The sequence below is a fragment of the Protopterus annectens genome, chromosome 4.part1 (assembly GCF_019279795.1).
Source record: "Protopterus annectens isolate FY-2018-M chromosome 4.part1, PAN1.0, whole genome shotgun sequence".
In the NCBI taxonomy this organism is placed as follows: Eukaryota; Metazoa; Chordata; order Ceratodontiformes; family Protopteridae; genus Protopterus; species Protopterus annectens.
In genome coordinates this window covers 108,351,844-108,366,826 of record NC_056734.1, presented here as the reverse complement: position 1 = coordinate 108,366,826, position 14,983 = coordinate 108,351,844, and the positions used below count along the sequence as shown (strand labels likewise).

General features: G+C 37.2%; 1 protein-coding gene across 2 annotated transcripts in view; it reads right to left on the bottom strand.

Annotated features, from left to right (window-relative positions):
• Positions 1-14,983, bottom strand: part of KLHL6 (kelch like family member 6) — a 438,836-nt gene that overhangs the window by 187,567 nt on the left and 236,286 nt on the right. For both annotated transcript variants that reach the window (XM_044070012.1, XM_044070013.1), the window contains exon 3: positions 12,571-13,020. In XM_044070012.1, the coding sequence (XP_043925947.1) occupies positions 12,571-13,020 (450 nt within the window). The remainder of the gene's footprint in view (positions 1-12,570; positions 13,021-14,983) is intronic.

The window sequence follows — 14,983 nt, the reverse complement described above, 5'->3', positions numbered from 1 at the left end:
AGGACCCAATTAGTATAATTTTCTGTTGAAGGTTAGTTACTATCTACTGATGATGTGATATTAGGCTGCTTTTTCATGAGTAGTAAGACAGCCCATCCTGTTTTTTGTTTTGGACAATTGTCAAGGTGTAGGTGATAGCTGGTATTTATGTATGTGGAAGGGGGTGTGTAAAGTTTGAGTCACGTTTTGCTAACTGCTAATTTGGTAGGAGTTTTATTCATTAGTCATTGTTGAAAACAGTCTGCCTTATTTCTAAGACCTTAAGAATTTGTGCGACAGATTTTGATGCCTTTGCTATTGTTTGACTTGGTGCATGTTATGATTGGTGATAAATGTTTTAGGTTTTGTTGAAATGGCATTGCTGAATTTGCATTTGTAGAGATTTCAAGAGGTAGTGGGTATTACTGAGGGGGGCAGGCATGATTGTCATTGGGGGTAGTGTGTGTATCTATTGCGGTATATTTACTGGCTGTTTGTTGTGCGTGATGCAATGTAGTATGCAGAGCAGGTATGTAATATATATATATATATATATATATATATATATATATATATATATAGATATATATATATATAGATATATATATATATATATATATAGATATATATATATATAATATATATATTAAAATAAAAAATATATATATATATATATAAATATATATATATATATATATATATATATATATATATATATATATATATATATATATATATATATGGGTCTAGGACTATTCACTGAAAGCACATTTCACTGAAACAGATTTGACTGCACAATTCACTGAAAGCTCAATTCAATGAAAACACAATTCATTGAAACACATTTCACTGAAAGTTATATATGGCCTTTTCCCCACTGCTGTGCGACCCTGGAGTTAGTAGATATAGTAAGGGGGTATGGGGGGTACTGCCCCCCACGTATTTTAAATATTTTGAACTATATAAATGGATACTTGCAATTCCAATAAATTACTCTTTTCTGAACTTAATATATATCCAAAATATGTGGGGGGCTACACCCCCCCACATCCCCTGATGTGGGGGGCGGTGCCCCCCTTACTATATATACTAATTCCAGGGTCGCACAACAGTGGGGAAAAGGCCGTATATAACTTTCAGTGAAATGTGTTTCAGTGAGTTGAGTTTTCAGTGAATTGAGCTTTCAGTGAATAGTCCTAGACCCATACATACATATATATACATATATATATATATATATATATATATATATATATATATATATATATATGTATATATACAGGGTGTCTGATAATTTAATCAAAACAAGATTATGCCTCATATATCTGATATTTTCTCTCAAGAATACAGTATTAAGACTCATTATTAAAGTGGACATACCTTTATTTGTGTTTAGATCCTCTGCTGAAACTTCCATTGTTATGCTCCTAGCTCTCTCAGTAAATGATAGTGCAACTGCAAGGGTATGCTTTTGTTCTTCCTGCTCACTCAGTAGCCCAAGTCCATATAATAATCTTACTTTTCCAGCTTTCATGGGGCTTATTTTCAGCAAACACAAGAGGGATTCACCCCAATCCAACTGGGTTAGAGGGATATGGGACTGACTGAGACCTAGGCAACCAAAGTTAAATTCGTGTCTCAGGCAGATAACAGAGCTGACATGGGGGAGGAGAGGAATGATAATATAGAGCCTCCTCATCTCTCTTTGGGGGAAAGGATGGGTGCATGTGCCCAGGCACACTGTTTACAGCAGAGCCACTTGTGTAGACTAGGGTCACAGGGAGATACTATCTATATGGGGGAAGGGCTTTGGCTGCATCACACAAGAAGGCATGGATAATGCACTGTGAGCCCACTGCACTCTTCTCTCAGATGTGTTTGTGAGAAAATAGTAGGGTCTAAACTGAAAACCTGACACCCTACTGCATGGATAACAGCTCCTTCAGGTCCACCTGTCTCTTGCTTAGAACAACAAATAAGCAATAAGGTTGTCAACCAGGAAATTAATGTGCTGTTGGGGGTGGGGGGCCAAGGTGGACAACCTACATGGTAAAGTGCAATGGTCAGGCAAAAAGAAAATACACACACACGCACAGGATTCTTAGGTTAGTACTAAGCTAACTGCCCTTGCGAGCCTAGCCAATTATCCCTTGTGAGACTCAAACCCTGCACCTTGTATTTGTAAGGCAAACATCTTTACCATTAGGCCACCCTCCCACCCATTAGTTAACAAACATATCCTGCTACCATATCTCTTAATGTATTGCTCAAGAATTAAATAATGGGGGTGATAAAGGTCCAAAATCAGAGGCAAGTTTTAAAAAATTCAGGACAGTTGAGAGGTATGCCTGCAACTTGTGAAAAGGCTGACTAAAGTTTTTAAGACATGCTGACACTTTTTATAAATACCACTGAGAGCCATACACACACACACACACACACACACACACACACACACACACACACACACAGGCAGGCATGCACATACACACACACACACACACACACACACACACACACACACACACACACACACACACACACACACACAGACACACACACACTAGTCAGTCAAAATTGCAGCAAAAAAAGTACATTTTCATTGTTACAAAGCAAAAGACATTGCTAGACACCCCAAACACTATGGGAAATCTATCAGACAGCAAGTAAGAAAATGTTGCAACAAAAATGTCCCACAGAAGAGATATTGCAGTAAAAGTCCCAAACAAAGGAAGTAAATGCAGATTTAATGCTGCCAGTTTGTAGTGAAACCCCACCTTAGCCTCCTCAGCAACCTCATCATCATCTTCAGTTTTAGGATGTTGCCTTCTCAGTCTGTTAACCTCTGCATATTTAGGGCATTCAGTTTTTCTCACTATTTCCATTCCTTCATACCCTGTCATTGTATTTGTCTTTCTCTCTACCCCCCTATGAGCTGCCTATTATTGAAATATTGCCAACATAACTGAATCTGACAGTCCTGGTCTTATGCCATCTGTATCCTGTTTCAAGGTAGAATAACCTCCCTGTTTTGCTTCTTCCCACTTTGTAATGCAGCCCACCATCTCACTGCAATTTGATGCCTTCCTCTTTCTCCTGTGTTTTCTTTTTTCTGTGAGAATTACGATAGGTATTTTTCTCCCACAGTCATCAATTGAATCCTGTCTCTCCAGCAGAGCAGTAAGTTGGACAATTGGTACACTGGACAATCCACAGATCAGTTCCCTCCCAACCAGAATTGCAGTGCAAAATAAAAATTCCTCTAGAGTTGAGCAATTTGCTACTACATTGCTACGTAATAGCTCTTTCCTATCTTTCCTACACAGAGTAAGCAGTATTTTAAATAATTTAAGCAGCTGTGATAGTAAGTGAAGCTGCTTAAATGATTACTTGCAGTCACACTGACATGATGTGACTGATCAACACCTTTCCTACAGTGCAGATCTCCCTCCCCAAAAGCTTGTGCCTGAGGCATCCACCCCATTCTACCCACACTACTTATGAATTTGCCTAAAGTAAGCTCTTCTATGTGCAAAATCATGCACTTTGCACAGGTCCCTAATTTCTAATTTTCCAGTCGCATCATCATTCCCTTCAGTTTCTCTTGATGTTCACCAGTCCCTTGTGTTACTTATTTTCTCTATTCTCAATAACTAAATCTATTTCTTTTGTAAAGTGACTCCCCACTGTGTTGCTCCCCAACAATATCATAAATAAAGGTCAGTTCAAGTTAGCAAACTATTTAAGGTAAAGCAGAAGATGGTTAGAATGGCACAAGCCTAGACTTAGGAATGGACAGCAAATGCTGGGAAGAGGAAAAAAATTTTCATAGGTATTTTAAGTAGCAATAAAGCAAGCAGAAGGGATATGGAATAACAAGGAAGACAATGTGTGGCGAGACTGTTCCAGGAGTAAGATACTATAGAAAGAATAGATGACATGTGTGTGATATATTGAAGATTTACCCATGGTTGTTGTGCTTTAATCATGAGGGCAAAGCCCGAGTGATTAAAAAAGCCAACCATAGGTAAATCTTCAATATACAGCACCACGAAGTTGGTTATTGCTATTATATAATGACATTATTTAAGCAAAAAATTAATTAATCAATAACCCAAGCTTGGGTGTGGGTAATGCTGGATTTACCCACAGTTGGTGTGGTTTGGTCACGAGGGTGAAGCCGGAGTGGCCAAACAAAGACAGCATTACCCACACCCAGAAGTGGGTTATTGCTATTATACAATGACATTATTTAAGAAAAAAATACTTACTTTTCTTAAATAATGGCATCGTATAATGCCTCCTTGCTGCCCTTCCGCAGCTGTCCAGTATTCTGTGGCAGTTGTGATGTACTGTGCATGCGTATGGTTACGCAGTACATCAGAACTGTGTGTGGAAGCAACGGAGAAATGAAGATCTCCATTGCTTTTAAAAACTTGTCTCACTATGTTGAAAGAGTTTAACATAGCGAGATAGCCTTAAAAAAAACAACATAGATTTTCCTTTCTCCGTTGCTTTTTTTAAAGCTGTTTTGCTATGTTAAATGAGTTTAACATAGTAAGACAGCTTTAAAAAAAAGCAACAGAGAAAGGAAGATCTCCGTTGCTTTTTTTTTTAAGATATCTCGCTATGTTAAATGAGTTTAACATAGAGAAATAACAGCAACGGAACTCTTCCATTCTCCGTTGCTGTCCAAAAAAAAAAAAAAAAGACTTCCACTAATGGAAAAAGTCCGGCCAACCGGACCTTTTTCCCTTAGTATAAGTCTGATTTACAACATACACGCTGACCAATCAGGGTGCATGTTTTGGAATATTAATGGGGGGTCGTTGTATAATTACTTTTCTTAAATAGAGTGGCAGCTCATGCAATTGGACTGCAGGACTGCAGCCCTCCCAGCAAAAAGATTGAAGTTTGGACATTTACATTTGAATAAAAAAATAAAACATGTATTTAAATATTTTTTTTTGTTGTGCTAATGTGGTCTATGCTTGTTGAGTTCCATTTTTTTTTAATTAATTGTATTTTAATTAGCGAACGTTTCTGTAAATCTAGACTGCTTTACAAGCAGTCCAGATATGAGAGAAGGCATCAGTGTGATGCCCAGAAGTCTATGCGGTTTAACCGCACACTAAATCAGAAGGGGGATCAGACTGCCACATCCGCATTCATGTATGTGACATGGACGGCTAGATTGCTACTCATTGGTTCTTGCTCTCTTCTCAGAAAAGAGAGCAAGAAACAATCAGTAGTAGTAGCCTGAAGCAGACTAAGCACAGTACTTTGATTACTTGTGCTACGGACGGTACACTGTTGTTGGTCGTGAAAGTTGAAGTTCTATAAACAACTTTGTTTTTTTTGGCTTGCTTGCCTTTTGCCTTGCTGGCTTGCTTACGAGCAGCTGCAGTCACCGAATCAGACAGAGAAGAAGAAAGAGTTCCTTTCTTCGTAAATGAGAAGAAGACGGACAGTCAAAGTTACTTTTTTAAGAAGGGAAGTTATTAAGCTGAGGTAGGTGCCAGACTCGGCTCTGTACAGATGTCAATGTAATTTTTTTTTTGCAGTACTCTCAAATGCAGCAGTGAAATCTGCACTAGATAGATCATGGTGTCAGTCTGTAACATTGTATATTGCCATCAGAACTGTTTATACTCTACATAGCTTAACATAGTCTCAGTCTTTTTTGTGATTTGACTCTGCTAAGCTAAGTCACTCCATTCATCAGCTGAAATGTAAACAGGGCTTCTGTTTTTTCTTTAGGCAAAGTGGTATTGCCTTCTACATGTAGATAATATAAAATATTAATTCTGTAGGGTACTACTGTTTTTTTCACAGAGTGCAAGGCTTAATTATTTTTCCATTTCTGCCACTGGTATGCCTGTAAGCAAGTTATATAATGAAATGGTGATCTAAAAATACCACCATAAAGAGATGATTGTGTCCAGTGGATTTATCTGGTTAATATATAAAATTAATACAATATGCAAACTGCAGTATAGTAAAACAGAATTTATGTGCTACTGAAAATTATTTTACTTTTCCTGTTTTGTTATTTTGGAAACTGCAATAAAGAAAAGAGGCATGTTGTCTGTGGATACCAAGGGCCTGGGTATTCATGGACTACATATATAGGTTTTAAAATAATTATTTGTTGCATGTCTTCTAAACATCAAAGATAACATATAGTAGATTATGATTCAGGTATTACAATTCAGTGTGTGTGTGTATGTGTGTGTCTGTGTGTGTGTGTGTGTGTGTGTGTGTGTGTGTGTGTGTGTGTGTGTGTGTGTGTGTGTGTGTGTGAAATGCCCCCGTTAAATATACCTGGTAGCTAGACTCAGACCATGCACCTTGCAAACAGGTAGCAACAGCTTGAATTCCTTACCCACCACCACTTGTGAAATTTGTGCCTCATATTTGTGGTTTTATGGATTTTGAATAATGACAGGCATTTGAATTTCAGACTTCATATGCTTCAGAAAGTACATGGTAACACAAAACCTTTTATTCTAGCAATGTTCTGTTTATAACATTAATATTTGAAATTTATCACTATTTTTGGGGTTGTATTCCTCCATTATTGGCTTTGTCCAGGTTTTTTGTGCTGAGAGGTTGAGTGCTATGGTGAGAACTGAATTCACTGAATGTTTAGGGAGCTGCATTCCCCCATTATTGGCTTTGTCTAGGTGTTTTGTACTAAGAGGTTGAGAGTTATCTTGAGAACTGAATTCACTAAATGATAGCCATTTAAGTTTCAGTCTACCTGTCTTTCAAGAAACAGCTTGTGTGTTTCTCTGACTGTAGTGCATAGGGTCCAGGATTCAAGACTTGGTAGTAAAATGCATGGTGGTAACATGGCATTTTATTCTAGCAACTTTCCAAGATTATACAAGCAATGTTTAAAATGTGTCCCTACTTTTTCAGCTTTTGTCCCCCCCCCCCAATACATTTTGGCTTTTTCCAGATTTCTTGTGCTTCAAAGTTGAGAGATAGTTGAGTGTCAAGTGGATTTTACAAGGAGCTCAGAGCTTGAAGAGAAGTTTAACGCTGCTTATGCTGAGTCAGCTTGTATTGTTAATAGCACAGCAGGTAGTGTACTTGCTTTTTTTGCAGAAGGCTGTGGGTTCTACTCCCACAGTATATAGATGCATTGCTGATACTGTACTGTGTTGTACTTTTAAAGGGGTGAATACTGCAGTCCTGAGAATGTCCTCTTTGGTGGAGATACCTAGTAACGATGAACCTGTTATCAATTTGCCATCCATTTCCTATTGCAATATTACTAGCTTATTTTTTTATTGCAACATAGGCAATTTATTCCTCAATGGCAACTGGCACTTTATTTATAGATGAAACAATGAAATATAAAGTTATTTGCTAGCAGCAACCTCTTCATTAGTTACAGATCTCTTTAATGTGGAATTATTTAGATGACTTTTACTTCTGCAGAGATTGTGCATATTTACTGATACTGGTGGAATGTAGAAGTTTGAGTAGATTTTTATGATGGAAATGTTCTGAACTGGGCAGTTTTGTCATTATTAGTGCATGCATTTTATTTTATTGTTTACTGGAAAAATATTCAAAACAATAAATTTAAAATGCCGTCTAACAGCTGTACTGTATTATACGAGGAATATAATTTAATGCAATCAGGAAGGTGTATCAAAGAACACATGTATGTTTCCTGTGCAAGGGGCCTATGATTTGAAAACAGCCCAAAGTTAATCTTTATCTGCTACTGGCCAGATGTATTTTCTATGAATGTGGGTTTCAATTCTGTTTCAATGAATGTGAGTTTCATGGGCAGAGAATTTTAATGCTAAGTCAATTTTCATTGTGAGACTGCATTGCATTGTTTAGCAGATTTCTATTAGTGGTTGTGCTGTAAAATGTAAAATAAAACTTTTAAATGAAATCCATATCATCCTAGAAGTAAACCAGTATGCACATTACAGTGTTTATGGTAAATGTGGTGAAATAGTCAAGTCATGGTACATTGGAATAGCTGCAGGGGGGAGGACCCATTCGACCATGATTTTGTAAGGAGGGGAAAGGCGGCAAACTCAGACAGCCCCAGCTGAACTATATCTCTTAACTGTCCAGATTTTTGCAGAATGAATAGATTTTTGCTTCTTATTTTTGGTTTGTTCCTCATAAAATGTGTGGTTTTCTGGCAAATCATTTAAGAATGAAGTCACTAAATAATGACAGACATTGAATTTCAGACTTGATGCTCTTCCGAAAAATGCATGCTAAAGCAAGACCTGTTGCTCTGTCAACTGACTATGTTTATACAAGAGCAACTTTTAGTACTGTTCGTATGTTTCCCCAGTATATTTGACCTTGTCTACATTTCCTGTGCTAAGAGGATGAGAGGTACGCTCAAATAAATCACTTTATAGAATTAGGTATACCCAAACCTCTCAACTGTCCCTGATTTTGGCTCAAAATGTTGCTCTTCCCCTAATAATCTCTCCACAAAATGGCAAATTAGGAAGAAAATGTGGAGGGTTTACAATTAATAAATAATTGTAATTATCAGTTATAGATTACATTTAATTTCAGGAATGCATGTAGATTCTCTTATTTTGTCAGCTGCTCAAGTTAACAGTACTAATATTAAAAGTGTCCCTTCTTTGACAGGTTCCCACTGTATTGTGTGGGTATTTTATATTTTTGCATTACATTTTTGGTCCATTTTTCATACAATTGTGGTTTTCTGGCAAATTAGTGGCAAATCATTAAAGATTGAAGTTAGAAATAATGGCAGACATTTGAGTTTCAGATTTCATACCCTTCAGAAAATTCATACTAATGCAAGACCTACTATTCTATTATCTTCCTAAGTTTATAAGAGCAATATTTAAAAATTGTCCTTATTTTTGGGCCTTTGTCCCACTTCTGTTTATGGCTTTGTCCAGATTTCTTGCTCTGAGGCTGAGAGATATGACAAATGTATCAGGGCTATCACTGTCAGCGAGATACATTTAATTGTGACATACTTGTTGCACCCCACTCCCCCACTTAGTGACTCTGGATGTGTCCAAGCAAGGCAAGGAGCAGTTATGCAGTGTAAGTGTGCAGAGTATCCCCCCCATCCAAGGTAGACACAAATACCACAGTGGCTTTTCATCTGTTCTTGATTCTGAATAATATTCTGGTTTTCTGCCATATTTTTATACTGTTGATTTATGCTTCTTATTCAGAAAATACATGTCATTGCAGTGCCTATTGCTCTGTGTTTAAGTAACAATGCTTTAATGACCATCAGGTAAGCTTGTCTAAGACTGTAAGATGCAAGTAAGTTTTAATAAGCATGCTGTTAAAGAATTACCAACATTGAAGGCCTTTTTGTTGTTGCCATGCAGTAAATATTTACATAACTAGATAGTGTATAAGCCTTAAGTACTGAAATGCATATGACAGTATTTGTAATAAAGGACAGGATTACAGTATTTTCAGAAGCTCATTATATTTGTCAGAGACGTCAGTCATCTTTGCAGGCTTTACCTGTAAACTAAACAGAATGCCAGTCTATCATGTGTGGTCCATAACCTGTGCAGTAATTCTTTAAGCAAGTTATATTGAGCTTGTTTCTTGTTTGCTGTTAATTTTTTACTTTGATCATGTTTTCCCCATGAAACAAGTAGATAGTTGTCAGGCAGCAGGTCTTTTTTGTATAAGAAAGATTTTTACAAGTGGGGGTATTGCTACTTTCAGCATGTTACTTGGTACTTTTATAAAGCTAAATATAAATTATAATTAGAACTGCACTGCAAGGAGAAGTGGTTTGAGTTGAGTGCTGCTTGTTATTTTTATACCTGATTTTGACTGGCATTCCAGTAATGTATTTAAAAACCAATTTATTTTTTCATGCCTCACAACCTTTTTGCTTCCATCTAGAGATTATGTAAGCTGTCATGTAGCCAATGCATTGAAATATTTTTTTCTTCTCCACTTCATTTTGTCTTGATTGGACTCTCATAATGACAGTTTGGCACCCAGGGCAGCGTATTTAATTAAAGTCCCAGTTTTTGCGGTTTTGAACATAGCTCCACCCCTTTCTAGCTGGCCACACCCCTTCCCATTATCTCCACCCATTCAGCTGTCTCCTGCAGCCCCCCTTTGATTCGAAGTCACCAGCCACCTAATGTCTTTGTATAACAGCGCTGTGGTTTTCTTCATCGTTTCCCAATTCCATTGCTTTGTTGATATACTGCACACGTGTATAGGACTTCTGTTCCCACGTTTACGCAGTACATTAGTGCTTTGAAAAGCAAGCAACTGAGATAGGAAGATCACCATTGTTTTTTTTGTGAAAAGAAAAGAAAGCTGTAACTTATGGATAGTTTAGAGGTATGAGAGATGGGCAAAATACAACGAAAATCAGGTATGTTTCTTTAGTTTTGCAGAACATTTTTGATTTTTCTTGTATTTTCTTTGCTCCCGTAAGTACCTCTAAACTGTCCTGAGGTTACAGCTTTTTTTTCTTATTTTAAGAACTCTGGACTAAATAAAGGAGGGGACAGATTTTTTTTTCTTTTGTATTGTTTGAAGGAAAGAAAGTGTAAAACTGAAATGCATGTCATTATTTAGTGACTTCGTTCCTCAATGATTTGTTGGAAAACCACAAATTTTATGAGAGACGAAGCCACTAAATAACACGCATTTCAACTTCAGACTTTATTTCCTTCAGACTAATGTGTATCTACATGTACCAATAGATAAAGAATCTTACCACTCAATGATACTTTAGCGGATGGACTTTTACCGTTAGTATATACTTGATTTACAATGGGCACACTGGTTGGGCTGACCAATCAGTGTGCTCATTTTTGAATGTTAATGGCCAGTCATTGTATAATAATAAATTATTTCTGTTTGGTAGTTACAAAAGAACTGAAGGGAAAATACCTAAGCAGGAGTCAGTCCTTTCGCAAAAGTAATGGATGCTAAAAAACTTCTAAAACTGAAGTCAGTGAGGCATTGGGTCTAAAGGAATTTAGCCACAAACCATGAAATATTTCACTGAATGGGAGGTAAGAGTTCTGTTTTGTTTGCTGTCAAGCATGAGTAGAAGCCATAAAACTTTTGTGAGACAGCCAATAGAGAACTCAGGAGCCAATGAATGTTTTTATAGATGCAAACTGAAAATGTTGCTCTGTAACCATTCAACAGAAGTTACAGGCTGAGGCTGACTCCTCTGCTATGTTACTGCTAATACAGCGGTGAGCCAACTCTTTTCTAAGGGTAGCACTCTTTAGGCACTGTTCTTAAACCCATAATCACAACCAACACAGTATGTATAATCTAGGTTCTCATTCCATCAAGTACAACTTACAGCCACATTTTTTGTGATTTTTTTTTTTGCAAAGGTATGATTACAGATAACTGTTTTAATTAAAAATAAATCTCTGCACTCAAAAACTGCAGCTGTTTTCACTAAGCTCTATAGTAAGGTGACAATCACTTTTGATAGCTTATTACTTTACTTGGATTTGCCTTCTTTTAATTACTTATTTCAGGATAAATTAAAATAAAATTCATGACATAAATATCATTGTTTGCATTAAATATTTGCTATGTATCTCATGTTTTTTTACTCAAAGAAATTGTTATTAATTTTTTACCATATCTTCAAATAGATTAAACCATAAATAGTGAAACATAAAAATAAAATAGCATAATCAACTAGTCAACTATTTACAAAAGAAACTATATACAATTGCCTAAGTATATAGCAACTCATGTTTTTGTTAGTAAGGCAGCTAAATTATACTGAATATATTGTTGTCAAGCAAAATGCAGATGCATAATATATAAAAATAAAACAATAAATACCAGAAAATGTATTCAAATGCTGAAGAATTCTTTAATGATTTTTATAATGCATTAGAAATCATTAGGCCAAGGCACTAGTAATAATCCGGTGTGATAGCAAATGCAGTAGATTGGGATGCAGTCTTGTTTGTTTTTGTATTTGTGATGCCAAGGTTTCTCTGCTCTGTTTGTGGCATTAGTTATATAAAGGATGAATTACAATGTGCAGGAAATAGAGCATATGCACACATAAACACACACATGCTTGCATATACACACACATTCACACACTCAAACAGACGTGGCCACACACACATACACACACACACACACACACACACACACACACACACACACACACACACACACACACACACTCATGGACACTAGGACACACACACTCACGGACACTAGGACACACACACACACACACACACACACACACACACACACACACACACACACACACACACACACACACACACACGTGCATGAGCACATGTGCATCCTAATTCACACCCACTCAAATATACATATGGACAAGAAGACACACACACACACACACACACACACACACTCACACAAACACACTTTTGCACACTCAAAGTACTACGCACATGCATACACACAGATACACACATTGACATTAGACACACTCACACACACACACACACACACACACACACACACACACACACACACACACACACACACACACACACACACACTCCAAATCTATATACAGTACTAGGAATAATCTCCTCTTACCTCATTGCCTGAAAGGTGATATAGCCTTGTTTCCTGAAGAAGGGGGAACACATTTGGGCTGCCTCGAATGAGCTCATCTGCTTCAACTTTTTCCACAAAATACCAAGGGTCCATTAGAGGTAGGCGAACATGTTGCAAAATCTGGGGGAGGCAGTGTTTCCTTTCTGATTCCTTGTAATGAATCCAGTGCATCACTGTTTCAAACACCTGCTCTTCTTCTGTCACATTGAGTTCATCACTGTTTAGGATGTTGCAAAGAATGTTAGTCGGGAGCTCCAGGAACTCCTCATGAATCAACACCTGGGCAAAGTTCTGAATAATGTAGCTCTCAACCTTCTGTTTCAAGGTGCTCAGAGAATGAGTATCTGCAAGTCTTAGGATCCCCACACAGTTTTCGGGGTGAAGAGCATCACTGAGGAAAGCAGCACAAGCATCAACCATCCGCAGAAACTGTCAAAAAACACAGATGAGGTAGTTTTACTTAGCAAAAATACAGATTGTCATTATGTCATAACAACTCTCACCTGCTATTTTACTTTCTATGGTGTAATTACTGGTATTTATTTAAAACGATGGGAGTAGGACAGATACACCAAGTTTGAATGGGAATATAGAGCAAGGGAATATGGACCCATTTATGTAACCAGCATGCTGTGTTAGAAAAGAACATCTTTTCTGATTGTTAGAGGAAGCCTGCTTTGCATTTCTTTAGAATCACAGCTTTATGTTCACATGTTCACTTGGGACATGGACATTTAAGGAGCTGGGCCTTGTACAGTTAGTTTACTCATTGGGCAGTGCCTTGTTTTATGAAAGATGTTTGAAATTTGTATATAGTTTTGGGAACCAGTATATTCATTTTCATGTGCCTCCATGGTTGGGCTGTGTTAAGAAGTTGAAACAGCTTTGAAAGCTATTACTATACACATTATAGTTTTTAACCTGTCTTACAGATCTGAAAAAATGCTCTGTCACACATTTAAAGGTGGGGGGGTGGGGTTCCTCCTATGCCTTTTGCTTGATCTAGCAAACCTCCAGGATGTCTACTATACAGCACTTTAAGCAGTGTGTATCCAGTTGAAAATTTGGATACATCATTTATAGCATTACAAGAAACAGAAGATATCGAAACAGTTGATCCCATTTTTCCCATCAGTTCCATAGTTTCACAACATAGGCTTTTAAGTTTTATTAAAACATTCAAGTAGCCCATCTCTTTGAGGGTGGTATACACCTGCCCTTAGCTGCTTTTCTTATTTTGGACATGAATGGGGTGCCTTAGTCAGTAAGAATTTTCTTCAGGAATTTCTATCCCAGAAAAAAAGCATTACTAGTTGGGTTCTCCTCAGAGGAATTCACAGAAGGTCACTAAGTTGTGTGGGAACCGGAGCAGTGAGGTCATTACAATCAAACCGCAGAGGTATGCACACAAGGTTGATATAGCTTGTGTGGTGGCTGTGGACAGTGTGGTTTCTTTTCTTTAACTTTCATCACAAACCTCAGAGGTGTGCACAGAATACCACTAGAGTTTGTCTTGGGGCAATGTAGTGTTTATGTCAAAAAGCTGATGTACATTACTGTGGTAATTATTTGTATTCACTTTACTTATAATTAAACATTAGATGCATATACAGGTGTCTATATTTTTTGGTAGGGGTAAAGAAGCATGCTTTTTATATAAATCTGACAGCAACAGGCTAAAATATGTTACTGCATCCTGTTTATTCTTTCAGTTTTGTCTTAATCTGACATCAAAATGGTATACAGAATGCATTTTTGGCATAGGGTTGAGGGAGCATGCTGTGTACATGTTTGGCAGCAGCCACTTGAAATATATGACTGTGGCCATTTGTGCCTTTGCTTCATTCCAACCTAACATCAGAGATATATGCAGAAAATCACTCCCTTTTTGGGGACAGGGGTATGGAGACAGATACTATGCCCAGATAATATTTATGTATCTTTACAAGCATTTTCTTCATGATTTATTATGAACTGCTATTTTGTCAGACACAACTTAATTCTTCCTTGAAAGAAAAAAGTCTGAATTTCTGTCTTTTCAGACCATCAATCAAGAGAATGTAAAAAAGCTCTAAACTGCACCTCAAGGTATGCATAACACATTGTTTCTGGGGACTGCAAACCCAGACCTCAAACTTGTTATATTTATTTATTTATTTCAAATGTATCACAGTGCACTCTTGGTGAATTAGAATGTGCTGAAAGGAAACAGGATAAGGGGAAAGTTGAAGAGTAGGACTGATGTTCTTTCCTTAGTCATGACTTTTGTTCAGAACATCACTGGATCAAACGTTTTGAGGAAAAATACTCTAAAATTCATCTCAGAGGATCTAGTACCCCCATGACTTTTGAATCCTAGCTAGTCTGAGATCCTCAGCTTAATTAAGTTATT